At 35.9% G+C, this 17,765-nt stretch overlaps 1 protein-coding gene across 1 annotated transcript; it reads right to left on the bottom strand.

The window, feature by feature from the left end:
* Positions 1 to 563: 563 nt before the first annotated feature.
* cox7a2l (cytochrome c oxidase subunit 7A2 like) lies at positions 564 to 17,765 on the bottom strand. The gene is made up of 3 exons (XM_030122214.1): positions 17,609 to 17,765; positions 6,882 to 7,016; positions 564 to 932 (listed from the first exon to the last, which is right to left on the bottom strand). Exons 1-3 carry the CDS (start codon positions 17,678 to 17,680, stop codon positions 792 to 794), a joined length of 348 nt encoding a protein of 115 aa, XP_029978074.1. The 5' UTR covers positions 17,681 to 17,765; the 3' UTR covers positions 564 to 791.

The raw sequence follows: 17,765 nt of genomic DNA, 5'->3' as shown, positions 1-17,765 counted from the left end.
CTGGTTTCCATCAAAAACATCCTTATGAGTTCACAAAAATCTGTCACTGTATCAGTTATATATTAAACTAGGCCCACCAAAATGATGGTATCCATGGCACCGACAGGTAAACTGCAGCAGCTCCTTTGAAGCGACAGACATTGAAACAGCCCGACTGAAACCCACAAGTTACAAACGTGATACAATGAACAATCTGAGAGTCATATTGAACTGAAACTTCACATTCTGGGACATAAGACCCTCATTCACTTGTTAAACTGTCTACAATCTGTCCCCTTTCTGTATTTTCTACTGTGTTTTCTCTACATTTCAAATTCTGACAATGAAACTGAAGTCACTTTTGCATATTTGTTGTCTCCATTCCATCATGTTGAAGTAATTGTGTTGAAAAGACTGAAAATCTGTGGAAGAGTCATGAATGTCACCATCTAACGCCTGTTTTGTCTCAAGAAGCAGAAGCAGCAAAATTCATACTTTTTTCCACTTTTATGTTGAGAAATCTTATAATCTTGTGTGTCAAACTCAAGCCAAACTAGGAGGAAATAAAATTAGAGACTGTTAAAGACTGTTTTATTGTTAAATTTTATTGACGTAGAACTCTTTTTGTACACAGAAAACAAACACTATAATTTATGCGTTGCTCCGACCCCGATGACCTCTGATCGTCATCATCGTGATTCCTAAGAGTCTTAACTGGCGGCAAATCATGTGATGATGAAAACTTGATTTCACAGGCGACGCAGCAGCAACAAGTCGAAGCTGGATCCCTCTCACCCTGAATCTTGCGTTGGTCACTTATTCTGAGGCTGGGCTGCGATGTACAGAGCCACCAGACAGTACATAGCGCCTCCGATGGTCAGGGCCATGGTGGTGCGGTACAGTAGTCTGTCTGGGATTCCTCCTTTCAAATGGACGGGGATGCTGTCGGCCGTCTGGAAGAAACAGAAACAATGTTATTTTACAAATGTGAATGTGACGTAGTACAACCTGCTGTCACACAAGCATGAAACTCTAGTCACTTTGACACAGAGATCCTGGAAAAAAGGTGAGATGGTGATCCCACCTTTTTTCCACCATTGTCTGATTTCCACAGCTGAGCCAAAGGAGTAACAGAGGTGAGACAGGCTGGACTTTTACACAGCGGACCTGCGTTCAGGAATCAAAGGGGCGATGACGCAGAGCAGCATATAGTGCAGTGTTTTTCAACCTTGGGGTCGGGACCCCATGTGGGGTCGCCTGGAATTCAACTGAGGTTGCCTGAAGTTTCTAGTGATCAATAAAAATCTAAATAAAACTTACTAATTAAAAATATACGGTGACTTGACAGAGACAATCACAATACATAAAAGACATGACAAACTGAAGCTGAAACTGCAGCACTGTGGTTCTGTTCATCTGTTAAATGTTCATTGTGGTCAGTTTTTCAGATGCTGCAGCTCTTTCATATTTACCTCCGCCAAGGAGGTTATGTTTTTGCCAGGGTTTGTTTGTTTGTTTGTCTGTCTGTTTGTCTGTCCGTTAGTGTGCAACATAACTCAAAAAGTTACGGACAGATTTTGATGAAATTTTCAGGGTTTGTTGGAAATGGGATAAGGAAGAAATGATTAAATTTTGGTGGTGATCGGGGGTGGGGGGGCCCACGGGGGGGGCCCCATTTCCAACAAACCCTGAAAATTTCATCAAAATCTGTCCATAACTTTTTGAGTTATGTTGCACACTAACGGACAGACAAACAGACAGACACACAAACCCTGGCAAAAACATAACCTCCTTGGCGTGGGGGGGCCCACGGGGGGGGGCCACTGATCAGCCTTGGCGGAGGTCTGCGCTCTCCGAGTGCTTCTAGTTTGGGTTCTTGTTTGTTCAGTGTTAATTGTCAGCCTTGTAAATCCAAGCTGGACTGACTGTACATATTCTGACCAAGGAAAATCAAATTCTCTTTTCTGGCTTTTCTGCCTCCGTCCATAATAATATACATTATATAGACTAAATGTCCTCGAATATTAATGTTTATTTGCAACATAGTATAGCAAACTGTTACATGATCAAAAACAAATAAATTTTAGCAAAAAAATAAAAAAGTCTCTGTTTTGAATGTCTGGGGTCACCACAAATTTGTGATGTTAAAATGCAGTCACGAGCCAAAAAATTTTGGGAACCACTGGTACAGTGTGACATATAACTTGTGTCAGAAATATTAGCAATATTAGCTTGTCAGAGTCTTTGACTGTTCCACAAATGTTAGCATAGATAGAGTCCTCCGCCTGAAGTGACAACAGTTGGCAGATCTCAGTGTCTCCCCAATTTGACATCTTTCCGGTCGCGTTGACATGTTAATGCACTATTTTTCTAGTCTTTTCCTTCTTTTTGACTTTGTTTATTTTGTCTATTCTTGTATAATAATTTTGTAGATATTTTGCCTAGTTAATTGTGTTTTTCTAGATTAAATACTTTTGTCCGTTTGTAGTATTTCTTCTATTTTTATATGTTTAAGCTTAATTAGTTTGGTGCCACTTGTACTATATAGTCGAGCACCTCGGGGGGGGGGGGGGGGGTGTCTCTCTCTCCTCTCTCTCTCTCTCTACTTCCTCAGCCATTCCAGCGTTCAGTTTGGGGGGGGGGGGGGGTGCATGTCCAGGCGAGCCTCCACTCTGTGCTGGTTACCTCATGCCTGCCTCTTAGCTTTTGTTGGCTTTTTCTTTTTGTTTGGCCAGGTGGATCCAGACGTCCTGTTTTTGCTTTTCTTTTCATTAGGACTTAATTTGTGGCTTGTTTTTTTGGGTATGGTAGCGGTGCACTGGCAGCTTCTAGGGTTGGCCTGTCCTTATGTTTATTTGGCCGGTCCACTCTAGTCTTTTCTTTTATTACTTTGGGTTTTTAAGGGTTTGTTCTGGTTATTTAAAAACAGCTCGTTCCAACAAAGGAAAGAAGTTACAAGTCAACTACGAAGAATGAAACAAAAGAAATCTAACATAATAAAAAACATGTTTTTTGAATGATACCCTTTGACTCTTGTGTCCTTTTTAAATATGTTTCACCTTTGGGTTGTAACAGTTGTTATGGCAGAAAAAGTATTTTTTCATGTGCAGAACTGATCACAACTGAACTAAACAATCACGTGTCAACTCTAAACTATGCAGACAAAAAAAGGGCACAGGAATAACATAAAAACATGCATTTTTTTTTTTAACCTTTGATTTTTATATTTTAATTTCTCTTTTCTTTAGATTTCAGCCTATTGTGTCACTGTAAAATGTTTAATGTGTGAAAAGACAGAAAAACCAATAAAAAGTGAAGAATTATTTGGTGATATATTAAACTTTCTGCAACCTCAGCGTATAGAATGAAAGTTTGGATACTTTAACATTTTCTGGATACAGGATGGTCGTTTATATTCTGTATGAACAGCCTGACATTTGAATTCATTGCATCAGATCCTTCCTTTCTGTTTTACCCTTGTAACACTAAAAAAAAAGTTTCTAATCACAGCTGACCATTAAATTACTTTTCTCCTAACATTGCTCTATGAAATTTCTGCTCAAAATTACATTTCTTGACTCATTACTGAAAAATCCAGGTTTGTACAATAAAATCAGACACTTTAATTATAATGAAATATTTTCTACAATGTGCCATTTGGCTGCAAGGCCTGAGGCTCTGCACATTCTGGGTTTAAGTGGCTCGCTGGGACGCGTTAAAAATGCTCCTTACAATTAGAAAAATTGCAGCCGTCGTCAGGGTGATTTCCGTTCATTTGAGAGATTATGGCGTAGACCCAGAGCCTCTCACCCTCCCCCCGCCTTCTGATGAGACGTGAGGGGTTGAGGGGGTGTAAATGCCATTAAGGTCACAGAAAAAAGTGATTACCAGTCGCCTCCTAATGCTGATTCGACTGTCAGCGCTGATTTATTGACGTCTGCGCAGCCAAACAAATGTTTTGGCAGGTCATGAACCCTCATTGGGCGGACCGCTTTCAATTATCTCCATCCTGATTGGCTGAGTGCGATTACATTTCGCTGGCACCGAAAAGACGTTAGAAGGTGTCACCTTGAAATCAGCCAAAAGGAAGAGCACAGGTGTGGACAGGAAATTTCCATGTTTTCACACATTTGTGCATTGGATTTGCACAGTCATCAGTTTGGAGCCTCTCTGTTACATGGAAGCAGATCTGGAACGGATACTTCAGCTGTTTACTGGAATTGTGTAAATAAATGACTCATTACATTCATTAGCCGTCTAATACCTGTTCTTACCGTTTGTTTCTATTCACTGGGTACAGTTTAAACTTGACTTAAACAAAGGCACCGAATGTACAAGCACATTTTCTACTTTGCACTTCATCTGCAATTCTGCAACACCCTACACACTGTTTCATACATTAGACATTTTGTTCTGGACTGAAATCTCTCGCAAACTTTTAATCGAAAATGCAAATTATGTGAGAAGTTGGCACCGTTCAGGGACACTGAGGTGGGGTTAGGGCTGAATACAGTACATAGGAACATATTTATCCTATTTATATATAAAGGAATATATTTCCAATTATATTAAAGGTGCAGTATGTTGGAATTATGTTCTAAGTAATTATAAAATGGCCTTGAGTGTCACCAGACATTAAGGAATCCTGTTCATTTCAAATACTGATCTCACTGACAGTAGTAGTCCAGCCAGAATATTTGCATCTGAAAAGCTCAGTGTCAGCCCCGAAATGATGTTTATGTTGTCATTGTGTGTTTTGGTCTGATGATGACCCATCGCCTGTCTTCCAATCACAGTCAGTAGCCTTCCAGTATCCAGGTTACCAGTTCCCTCTGAGCTGCAGCTGGAACATTTCTGATCATAAATGTCTGACGTTCATAAACCTAAAAGGACTCTGATTATTTCCAAATATGTTGTGACAAAGTGAGAAACAAAACAAGGAAATGTATAGGAGACGATTCTGAAACATGGAGACGGCTGAAAGCAGAAAAGAATTTGAGGACCGACGCTGGCTCTGCCTTAGTCTGACCACCTCTAAGAACCACTGAGAGCCGGGGCCGTGGCCTCTTCACCCGGTCCCAGACTGTCGGTGTCTCCTCCCAGGGCTGGGCTGCAGTCTCTTCTCCTGGCCCTGGTGAAGAGACGGTGGCAATCCGTGCTGCTTGTACTTCGCGGAAGTAAGGCTCATTTCCCTTTTCCCTATCTCCTGAATCTTCACAAACTTCCATTTGAGTGGGCAGAACGTTTGTCCTATTCTATTACAGTCTACTCTCGTTAACCCGCCCGCCGTTATACCGCCATTTCCGCTTATCGCCATCCGCCAGCCCAGTTCCATGCACAAACAACACTTATACCATTGATTTCCCGACCGTTATACCGCCAGCGGCGCGGCGCGGCACCTCCGAGGTGCGCCACCGTGGCACCTCCGAGGTGCGGCTCCCAGTATTGTCTTTTCCGTGGAAACCGGGTCGAAATGGCTCTTTGAGTGTTAAAGGTTGCCGATCCCTGCCTTACAACATAACAGAATCAAGATTTATTTAGAAACGTAATTAGAACGGGTTAACGGAGGCAGCATAGACATCATATAGTAAAGACATGCACATTATGGACGCAACCCGTTGTAACGCCATTTTCGCTATACCGCCAATTTGGCCGTGAACGGAAGTTGGCGGTATAACGAGAGTAGACTGTATCTATTAGACTTATGTAGAATAAGTCTGGTGATGATTTTTTTGTATGAAATTTATGGTGTGGTGGCAAGGATTAGTGGAAATGCTAGTAGTAGACGCTCATGCTGGATCTGGCAACCCCTCGTCTGGGGGGAGGAGGAGAGGATACCACGCCCTACAGTATTTTGAATGTGATTGCAGTACCAGTTTTGGCCACAATCCTACATACGGCACCTTTAAGTTATTTTTGCTTTTATCTCTAAGAGGTGAGTTTGATCTGGCTTGAGTGGAAAGTTAAACTACAAAAAACCTCAATAAAATTACCAAAGAACTAATAGTCTGGTGTAAACAAGGATTAAGTTCCATAAGAATCCTATTTATTATTTTCCTAATGGATGTTCCACTATATGGCCAAAAGTATGTGGACATGTTGAATTCAGGTGTTTATTTTCTAACAGGGATCTGGGATACAAAACAATAATGACTAATGTCAGAATATAGTTTTATATTGGGATAAATATCATTACTTTGGTTAGTTTGGTTTAAATTGTTATCTTTGCTTCCAAACTGTCTCAGAGATGGTTTTTACTTAATTTCTCTCAACGCTGTTTTTTTTTTTATATCGATGTCTATGATTTTAAAAGTTTTACCTCTAAATTTCTAAAATATTTTCCATGCTATGATTGAAAATAATTTTCTACCACAACTTATTATCTACTTTCTTCACATTTCACTTAAGGAAGAAAAAACCTTACGGAAATATTGATGTTTTTATTTCAAATCATCATGAACAAGACATCTGAGAACTGTAGACATGATGTGTCCCAATACTTTCGTCCATATAGTTCATAAACATTAATATTCTCTTAAAGTTCAATAGGGGATTTTTCTTCGTTAGCACCTGAATTCAAAGTTTTCCAATAGTTTTGTCTATACAGTGTATTTCCTATTATATACATCATGTCATCTATTTATATATGGCCCAGATGACATGATGTAGAAACTCAGTAATGGACAAAAGTATTGAGACATGTTGAATTCAGGTGTTAAACTTTAAGGAAATATTGAACTAAGTGAGTTTCACACCCCTGTCTTTAGAATTCTACTAACCTATGGATGTTGCATAAAATAAAAGTGGTGCCGTTTCATGAAGAACTACACATTTGACACAAACTTTCCACCGGTTTCAGGGTTTCTGCCTCTCAGTTCGTTTCATCCACTGCTGTTCTTTACCTGGAATATCTTCTGCAGATCCGCCACCTTGTTTTTGCCCATGAACTCTGCCACGGCGCTGCCCTCTGACACTATTTTGGTGGGTGTGGCGAAGATCATGGTCGGCGACTCTGTAGGCACCCCCGGCCTCAGCCCCTGAAACAGAAAAACCACCAATGATTAATGACATTGAAGACAAAGGAGCAGCGATAGAATATGTTCACAGTATCAACATAATGTAGTCACTAGTGATCATGTCTCTGCTGGAATGAGTTAGTTTGACGTTCAGTACAACTATATGCAAATACGTAAATAATATGTGAATAGAATAGAATAGAATAGAATAGAATAGAATAGAATAGAATAGAATAGAATAGAATATGGAGCCTGAACTAAAATGATCATTAATATCTTTGCGGGCCAGACTGGACCCTTGGGAGGCCCGGTTTTGGCCCACAGGCCGTATGTTTGACACCTGTGATCTGGACAAATCAAATGTTTGAACACGTGGAAAAAAGTTGAAAGTTTATTTCTATAATCTCATAAAGTTTCATTATGAACATTAACTGTTTTTTTTTTCTAAATAAATATGATAAAAATTAAAAAAAAAAAAAAAAAGAATAGAATAGAATAGACTTTGTCATTATGAGTGCTACTCCACTTCATGCAACCATATGAATAAAAAGCCAATACGTCAGAAAATAAAATTACAACAGAAAACTAAAAAGCAAAATAAGACAATAGAATATAAAATTTAGCAAAACAAAATACAAATAGAACTACAATACAATAATTATATACTAAAAATAGACCTAAAATATGAATTGCCACAATATTTATAATATTAACAGTATGTATATCTGTGAAAGTCTATAAAAATAGTGTATTTGTAACTGAATATATACAAAGTGTAGAATGGAATTGGCTGCAGCAAAATCATTCTTATAATAATGGGCAGTAAGTAAAATATACTCTTTTAATGCAAAGTGGTGCAATCTCTATCATCTTGATTTATACTAAATTCTTCTGTTTCTTATTTTACTGTTTAGTTTTGTTTTCTAACTTTATTTTATCCATTCATTCATCTGTCTCCATCCATCCATCCTCCTCTTATTTCTTTGTTTATTCTAAACAAATTGACTTCACTTTGGAGTTGGGTATCATAGGAATTAATTCAATAAATAGAGGTTTAGCTTTCAGGAAAATGTGGAAAATGCTTAAATTGTAAACTCTATATAATTCCTCTGGAGACATTTCCCACTCAACAAAAACCTGTTTGCTTCTTATTAATAGTGAATGGGTTTTTTCATATTTTTGACTATTGTTCTTCCTCCAGTATTTATAGTTTTAAAACAGCTGATTAAAATAATAAATCATTCATAATAATGAAATGTTTTGGTTTTTTTTTAAATTTCTGTCCATTTCTCCCAGCTGAAGGTCACCATATAGTTCTTTTTCCTCCACATACATCTGCCACACAACATCTGCTTTTCTACTGTATCTCTAGTATTATTTTTATTCTTCTTTTTATTACCTTTCATTGCTTGTTTTCCATGTATTTTATCACTCTGTTTTATGTGATGGCTGTAAATCGCTGTGCAACTCTGATTTTATACAGAAATAAAGTGCATTATTATCATATCCATCTTTGATAACACGCAGCAACAAGAATATAAACGACAGAACTATTACAATCTGTTCACCTCCTGCAGAATATTCACTCTATATTGAACCTAACTGCCTCTAATAGCGGTGTTGTTTCTGTGAAGGTTATTAAAAAGCGACTCCAGGACACGACAGAGACGTGTTATTAGTCTCAACACAATCAACTGCAAATTACTGTAAACAGCCAGACTTTACCACAGTGGATTAGAACCGAAATACTAATAATGGTGTTGAGATAAAAGGTGGTTATGCAGAGAGATGTACAATTCAACCAGGGGTAGTAAAGTAGAAACGGAGCTACACTATATGGACAAAAGTATGTGGACATGTTGAATTCAGGTGTTTCTTTTCTAACAGGGGTCTGGGATACAAAACAATAATGACTAATGACATAATTTAGTTTTATATTGGGATAAATATCATTGCATTGGTTAGTTTGGTTTAAATTTTTATCTTTTTTTAAGAAAACTCTCCCATTAAACTTTAGAACATATTGATGTTTTTTATCTCAGATCCTCATGAACAGGACATCTTACAGCTGTAGACATGATGTGTCCCAATACTTTTGTCCATATAATTTATAAACATCAGTATGTCCTTAAAGTTTAACAGTATCAGTATAGTTTCTTCCTCAGTGAGATGTGAAGAAAGTAGATGGTTAGTTGTGGTAGAAAATGACTATTCACAATCAGAGCATGAAAAATATTTTAGAAATTTAGAGGTAGAACATTTAAAATCATAGTCATGGATTTTAAAATATATATATATTTTGAAAGAAATTAAGTGAAAATCATCTCTGAGGCATTTTGGAAGCAAAGATAACAATTTAAACCAAACTGAACAATGCAGTGTTTTTCAACCTTGGGGTCACCTGAAATTTCTAGTAATTGATAAAAAAAAATTTCATTACAATTAAATCACCACACGTTTTTCCTAATAAAAATCCAGTTCAAATAAAATACAGGATATAAAATCTGAGAGGGCAGATCTTGATTGACCCGACCATGTGACCGCGTGCATTACCACGCTTCAACCTGCCCGGACACAGTCGCAGTCAGAAAACTGGACCGAACTGAGAATGGAAATATTTCTTCGCCTGCCTGGTCCCACTAAGACATCTTCAAACTGAGAAGCAGACACGAGAAAGGTGCATTATATACATTATTTGGACCAAATGTCCTCTAAAATTAACATTTATTTGCAACATAGTATAGCAAACTATTACATGATCAAAAACAAATTAATTTTAGCAAAAAAATGTCTCCATCTTGAATGTCTGGGGTCGTCAGAAATTTGTGATGTTAAAATGGGGTCATGAAAACCCAAGTGTGCAGTCTTGGGTCTTCCTATAATAACTTAAGGGCTTGGTATTCTGATACTACAATGTATTATGATAAATGTTTTATTGTCCTGGCCTCGGTCGTATGTCACCTGGAAAGAGTTAAAATGTAACAACATATCCTGTAAAACAAAACTGACGGTACTCTGTAGGTTTGTGTAATTCTTTTTGTCTGTTTCGTGTTTTGTTTTGTTGAATGTGTGTTTTTTTTTGCTGCTTTTTCTTGTTTGTTTTTTATACATTTGATTTTTATATTTTTATTGATATACTTTCTTGTAAACATATCCTGTTGTATCACTGTGGGATGTTTGATGGGTGAAGGGGAAGAAAAAACAATAAAAAGTAGGGATGTCCGATAATATCAGCCCACCGATATTATCGGCCCGATATTGGCATAAAAATGTAATATCAGTGAATATCGTTATCGTTTTTTTTGCCTATCATTGAAACCGATAAAATAATGCCTTGATTTCGCCAGCATTTACCGACGCGCAAATGAAGCATTGTTTGTAGCTGGAAGAAATGTGCAGTTTTCAAAACTGTACAGTAGAGTTGCCACACTGTAATAGACTCATGGAGGGAGGGAGAGAAAATAAATTAATATGGCATTTTTTCCACAACTTCAGCTGAAGTATGTATTCTTTGCACAGACAGTGTTTACATTTTGAACGCCTTGTTGCATTTGAGAATGCATCCAATGGGGCATCACAATAAAATTAAGCATGATGTGTTAATTCCATGACAGGAGATATGTGATGTTACCTAAAATTAGTTTAATATCCCACATATATCGGCAGCAGTATCTGTAGATATCGGAATCGAAAATTAAGCATTGGACAATATCGGCATACCAGTTTTTGGCAAAAAAGCCAATATCGGACATCCCCAATAAAAAGTGAATTATAAAAAAAAAAAAAAAAAAATTTTAAAAATGGGGTCACAAGCTAAAAAAGGTTGGGAACCACTAATCTAATGCTATGACATTTATCCCAGTATAGAAAGACATTTATCCCAGTGTTAAAAAAGAAACACCTGAATTCAACGTGTCCGCATACTTTTGTCCATCTCTATCTGTCTTTGGATCGATACTTATTTAATCGTCATTGTATTTTCCAGTCAGAGAACATCAGCAGCTCTCAGACGGTACAGACTGGGACTCTGGGTTGTTAACAAAGTACAAAAAGTGCCTCTTTAATCCAGTATCCTGTCATTTGGAGGACGTTTCTCACCCACCTCATTTTAAGAATCACCCATTACCTTGTTAGAAGGAGCGGAGGAGGACCGTGTGGGAGCGAGGAAATTAAATCTGACATATGAAAACGCAGAGGCAGGGAAAGCAGTTTATTTTTACGTACGATCGCGGCCAAGACTTTGCGGGAGGAACTTGTCTTTGTACATGTAATGAAGACGAGACGGGTTTTCTATAAAGAGGCTCATAATGACTTCGAGGCCACGCTGTGACAGAAAGGAATCATGGGAAAGATGCATGTTGACATGTGGTGAACAGATCAAGATGCTCCCATAACTGTGGTTACATGGATAACATCTGTTCAACCTGAGTGAAATCGACCTGATCAGAGATGTGAGATGGATTTTTGCGGTACCTGACCTTTACCAGGTTATTTAGTTTTATTTCAGTATCTCTGTAGTCTCGGTCTGATTCAGGAGGATTTCCATTTCACTTGGTTCAATCTAATTCACAGTTTTTTTTGTCTGAGAATAAATGAATTTACAGGGAAAACTACTGTAAAATATGGTGTTTTTTAACTTATATTGACCATGTTTGTACATTTATGTCTTTTTTTTTTTTTAATTTGATGATCATTGTGTCTCGGGCTGTTAGAAAATATAGGTTCTGCAATATATTGCGATATTTCATTTCACAATACTGTATCGATATTAAAAAGTACTGTATCGATATTTTCAGGTATTTATTCAAATGCAGATATTGTGGTGGTTCATTGTTGTTTTTCTTTTTTATTTATTATTATTTCACTCTCCCTTATTCAATAATGTTAGTTCCTTGTTGGGATTGCACTAAAATACTGTTCTGATGTTAGTTCTGAACTAACAAAATATGAACATTTGAACAGGATCTGAAACTGTAATGTCTGTAAAACATCATTTCAGTTTGAACACACGAACATTCTGTGATATAACATTAGATCCTGTAGTGATCAAATAAAAATGTGTTTAGTATTTGTGCACATTTCTGCTGTAATTCAATTTTTCAAGGGAAATAATCATAAAAAAGAAACAAGCAAAAAAAATTGCCTTTTGAACAGTATTGTGATATATTGTGATATATCGTGATATATCGTATTGTGATCCTAGTATTGTGATTTGTATCGTATCGCTGGATTCTTGCCAATACACAGGCCTAATTATGTCTGAGTTACAGTTTATGGCATAAATGTTCCTTTTTTTTCTATTTAATTTTTTTACAGGTCTATTATACACTACTGACACTTTTTACACCCTCTGCTATAAAAATCAGCATTTTTAAGAATATTTTAAAATATTTTTTTCTGCATAAATCTCTTAAACCACTTCATCTTAGCTCAAAACTACCAAATATTCAGTCATTAAGAATTTAAATCCATTAAATGTCAGTTTGAATATATATTACTTGTTTTATGAAAAAAACAACAAAATATTATATATTTTCCATATAATACACAGTGGAGGGATGTGGCATTTTATATCAGAGACTTGTACATGTCAAAGATAATCAATAATACTGATTTCACTGTATTAGTATTTTCTATGTCGAATCAAATAACATGACAAGTCTGTGGAGCTGTTCTGTCATGAGGGTCCCGCACTAAAACAAAAGCTACTAATGCACTGAAATCAGTGTTACTGATAATCTTTGACATTTTTGTAGCAACTTCAATATCTTTTTTTTTTTTAATATATATTCAACCCTTCCTAAGGAGATTTATCACCATTTATAATATTATCCTCTGCTTTTTGCACTTTTCAGTGAAAATATGGTATTTTCCTATATTTAATTCACAGATTATGTATATATTCAAAGAAGTAAGAGTAAATTCAAAGGTTAATATATCAATACCCAGAAAACAAGGAAAAAATGACTTTTTAGCAAACTATATTATTTACTGAACATAAATACAAGCATCTACAACTACTGTTATTTCTCAGACTCCACGGGTTTTACTGATAATTCAATGTTGAGCCTCTGAACGTCCAAATGGGTCATATCTGATGACCATGAAAAGACGACAAACTGTATTTTACACCAATTACTGACATGTATTGACAGGATTAATGGATCAACAGGTATTAAACAGCTTAGATCAGTAGATGTTTGTAGTTCCCGTCTGCAGTTTAGGACTTTAAAGGTTAAGATCAGAAAGATTTACGATGTGTTCAGGGAACATATACGTGCCTTTTTCTTCCATTATCACAACCCTTTAAACCATCTGGTATTAATGGAGGATCGTGCTTTGTACAAACTCCACATAATAACTAGTTCACAGATTTCTGAGATGATGCGACAGATCGTTTAATAAACATTTCTTCACTTCTCTGAATTTCTGACATCTTTTTTCCAGCTTCTGTTGTTCAGTGTCTGGAAAATGGCACCAAACTTTGCGAGTTATGGGCTAATTTTTCATCTGAGGAAAGGGATGTAAAGGTTGGACAGGTTCTTTTGGAAAGTAAGACACAGGACAGATGGAAGTCAGCATAAACTGCTGGAAGATGGTGGTTTTATAAAAGACGGAGCAGCAGTAAAGGTCACATCTGGCAGACGCTCTGAGGAGCTACTGAATTTTTCAACTTGGCTGTAAAGCCTCATGAAGGCCAGATGCACAGATAGGAGTAACCTTTCAGGATTCAGGGAACAAAGCGTTCAGAGATGAGGCAGTAACGGAAAAAAGGAATTACAACACGTCATACTGGAAAATAAAGATGGCAGCTTGAGCACAGAACGTCTCCCAGTCGTCAATAGACAGGTATGATGATGGAAATAATAGTACATTTTTAATTCTAATTATCTATTCAGAGAAATACCAAATTTTTTATTTTTCTTGATCGCTGTTTGTACATGATTGGCCTGTCGTATGATTCTCTTTAAGTGGAAGGAACCTCTGCCACCCACCTTTGTGCAAAGGGTGCATGATTTATTTTTCTTTTAAAAGTTGGAAAAGATTAATTTTTCTGTTCGTGGACAAATTAATTAGTTTTATCATCAATGGAATCCTTTTTTCTCTACTGTCAAGAGTGTCCTGCTGTCTCCTATGTCCTCTTGATGGAGAAATTTGTTAGTTTACATTATATTAACTCTTAATCAGCCCTGAGCGTTGTAAGGAGGAGTTGATTTATTTGAGTTTATTTTTGTTGTTGTGTTGTTGTTTTGTGCGTTTCATAGGTCTGTAGGTTTGTTGTATAATTTGTTTTTTTTGTATTGTGCCTGTGTGGTCCCATATGTCTAAGTACATATATAATTTAAAATACAATAATAATTTTTAAAAAATCTTATTTTTCTCTTCAGATTTTCACTTGTTTGTGGTTTTGTCTGTCTTTTTCTCTGGACTTGCTTGTTGTATTTTTGCTGCTGTTAACTGTGAAACTTCCCCACAGTGGAATAAATAGTCTTATCTTATCTTAATGACTTTGAATTCCAATCAACACATCAGCTCAAACTCAAACAGCATGAGAATATCTTTTCATCTCATGACTAAAATGACAAACGTTTCAACCCAGAATATGCAGAAAAGTTTATTTCTCCTCAAACTAACAGATACATTTGCACTTCTACTTCTATGGTTATATCAGCTACTTGAAGATTTAATTTTTTAACGCTTTCAATGAACATTAATAGAAATAAATTGCACAAAATGTTTTTTTTTTTCCACAAACCCCCAACTAGTACATTGCATTGCTGTAATGTAGAAGTTATCACCACAGAGCTAATCCATTTAGGCTATATTCTGATTTAACGCTCATTCAGGTATCAGGTATTTAAGGATTCATATATTTTCTATTGAGAATTCACTGGATGCATAGGACATACAGAGAATTCAGATACTGTTTCTATCTCACCTTGTTAAATGTCATACATTTTTTAAAAAGAGGTAAAAAATAGAATAAGAATAAATAAGTGGAATAAAGAATAAACTATAGCAGAATTTACCACTTTAACTTAGATGCTCAGTTCAACAATTATCCCCTTTATAATAATGTCATGACAGTTCATTTCAGACATGTACTACGTGTTTTCAGTGTCACATTTTTGGAGGGTGAAGATGATACCATATGGTTAACTGGATGGAACTTTTATAACTCTAATCCTGAAACCACTTCATACTTATTCGTCTAACTTTTGATCTAAAATTGAAAACCTTATTGTATCTAAATGTAATAATAATATAGCTATAACATCTCAAAATGTACTTATATATTTTAACATGACATGAATTTATTGTTAATCTGATAATTTTATTTGGTAAATTCCACATACACAAAAGTAAATATGCCAAAACACTCCTAAATTTTTAAGTCTTAATGACAGAATTCGAAAAAATGTATAAACAGCTCTCCAAAATGGAATGAATTTACTCTGTTGTATTTTCTTTTCTTTATATCTTTATATTTAATTGTTTTTTCTTTTTTGTGTCTGTAAGCCTTTGCATAATGTTAATTTATTTATTTGAACAATTTTTCTTTTTGACATCTTGATGTTTGTTCAAAAAATTTCAATGTTTTATATGCATCTATATCTTGAATAAAGATTTATTTTTAAAATTTGGTTACTTGGCTTTCAGCTTTTTCTTTTTCCATGACCTCTTGGAAAAAACAGACACCACAGTATAAAAACACTCAGCTACAAGTAAAGTTTTTGCACCTTTAGCCCTTCTTAGGCCAAATTGCAAAAAAGTATCAGCTTCCAAAAATGCAGAATGGCTTATTTCAGAGGAACACACAGATTTAGAAGTGATTGCTCAACATCACAGACCTTGATATTCTGGTTTTAGAATATTAACTCTTTTACCCACACCAGATGCTCTTTCATATGTTACTTGTTATTGCAAAAATGTGTGTTTTGCTGTGTGTTGAGCTTCAGCTTACTTCTTCACTCTTTCTTGCCAACAAGAAAACCCTGACAACTTTACAAGTTCCATGTAGCCTATGCCTAATGTTGACTTATCACTTCTTTTTCACAGTAGTTGTATAGTTATCCAGGGGCTGTATATTATTGGATTATAATTATCGATGCATTAATTTCAGACAGTCAGACTCGATTCTGGTTTTGGCTGATTATCCTGGCCAGTGGTTTTTATGAGGCGTCTGAAGTGGAAAACAGGGAATATAATAGCCTAAAGGTTATATAAAAATAAAATAAAAATCATTCTCAGCTAAGAGTTATTATTATTACTATTTATACCATTATTTTTATTCATAATTATCTTATTAGATTAGAGAGTGATTCAAATGCATCTGTTGTACTCAGGTATTTATTTATTTATTTTTATTTAGACATGCAGTACATCAGCTTCTAATAAAGTCCAAGACATTTAATTTCACACATGGCTGATATGTTTTCAGTGTCTTTTTTTTTTTTTTTTTTTAAATACAGCAGGGCTATCGCTTCACCAGTGTCAGTTCAAAACTATTGTCACATTATTATTTCTTTGAAAACTCACTATCAGTCGACCTCTTGTATTAATATGCAGTTCATCTTTAACACTTAAGTGTTAAAAGCAATAGTGGGACTCATTTTAAATCACTGTGTATACTGTTGGGAAGATAAATCTAAAATAACACACCATAACACTCAAAAATAATGCGTAAAGTTTACTCTCTAATAACAATGTGAATCTACAAAGTAATTAGAACCACATATTTGTCTCTACAGAAAGTAGCAGAGTATAAAGTAGCAGAAAATTAATGTGTATAATCCTCAAAGTACTTGTATCTCATCACCATCCTAAAATAATTGCCTAAATTATTTTTTGCCTTTTTTTTTTTTTTTCCTAAATCATCAAATATTAAATTTCTCTTTAAGTTTTTTTGTTTCCGGAAAATCTGGAAGAAAAAAACAAACAAACAAAAAAAACCCCTATTACTTCATCATAAGTCACCTATAAGGAATATTTTGTTCCAACTTTAAAGTCTTAATTTACCTTGAAATAGAAAAGTAAAGAAAACATGTAGTAAAGTGATAAAATAGCTCTAAGTTGTGACTTGTTTCCTCAAAAAGACAGTATTATGGCTCTCTATTACTTTCTCCCACCTTTTTTTTGATAACTTACCCTTCTTTAACCTCTGACTGTTTACCTTTAGCTTACCCTTTAGCACATTTCAGGTCATTCACTCGACATGAAAATGGTTCAAGTTCAATACAACAGGACAAATAGGGATGTTTTTTTCTAAATTAACCGCTGTGTATGTGTTATCTGTCTACTGTTAACAGATACATGCTAATGCAAACTGCTAACAACGGCGCTATTTAGCTTAAGTAACCAAGGCTATATCACTAAATAAATCTACGTTATTGAAACTGAACCACATTCTTTGTTTATACACTTTAGTGGAGAATAAAACAGAAATACGAGGGTAAAACTGCATCCTACTTTGGACTTTTAACAGGACTAAATTTGTTGTAACCGGATTAGAGGCCCCGGTGATCCCGGTAAAGTGATGTGATCTAACACACGGACATGAAGGTCATCGACAGCGGTTACCGATCCGGTTTGTCCCCACAACCCGGTCTCACCTGAGGGCTGTAGGCGGTGGCAGGAGCCGCTCCCGTCAGTTTCTGTGTGAATCCGCTGAATTTATAGTACATTTTACAAGTGAAGGACGTGGAAAGGTGTTATCCACAACAAAATGCAACCCGGTAAGGGTCTTCCTGTTGCGACCGTCGAGGGAAG

This window comes from Sphaeramia orbicularis, chromosome 19, assembly GCF_902148855.1.
Source record: "Sphaeramia orbicularis chromosome 19, fSphaOr1.1, whole genome shotgun sequence".
Classification (NCBI taxonomy): Eukaryota; Metazoa; Chordata; class Actinopteri; order Kurtiformes; family Apogonidae; genus Sphaeramia; species Sphaeramia orbicularis.
The sequence above is the reverse complement of the archived record's forward strand: the minus strand, read 5'-3'. Positions and strand labels throughout refer to the sequence as shown.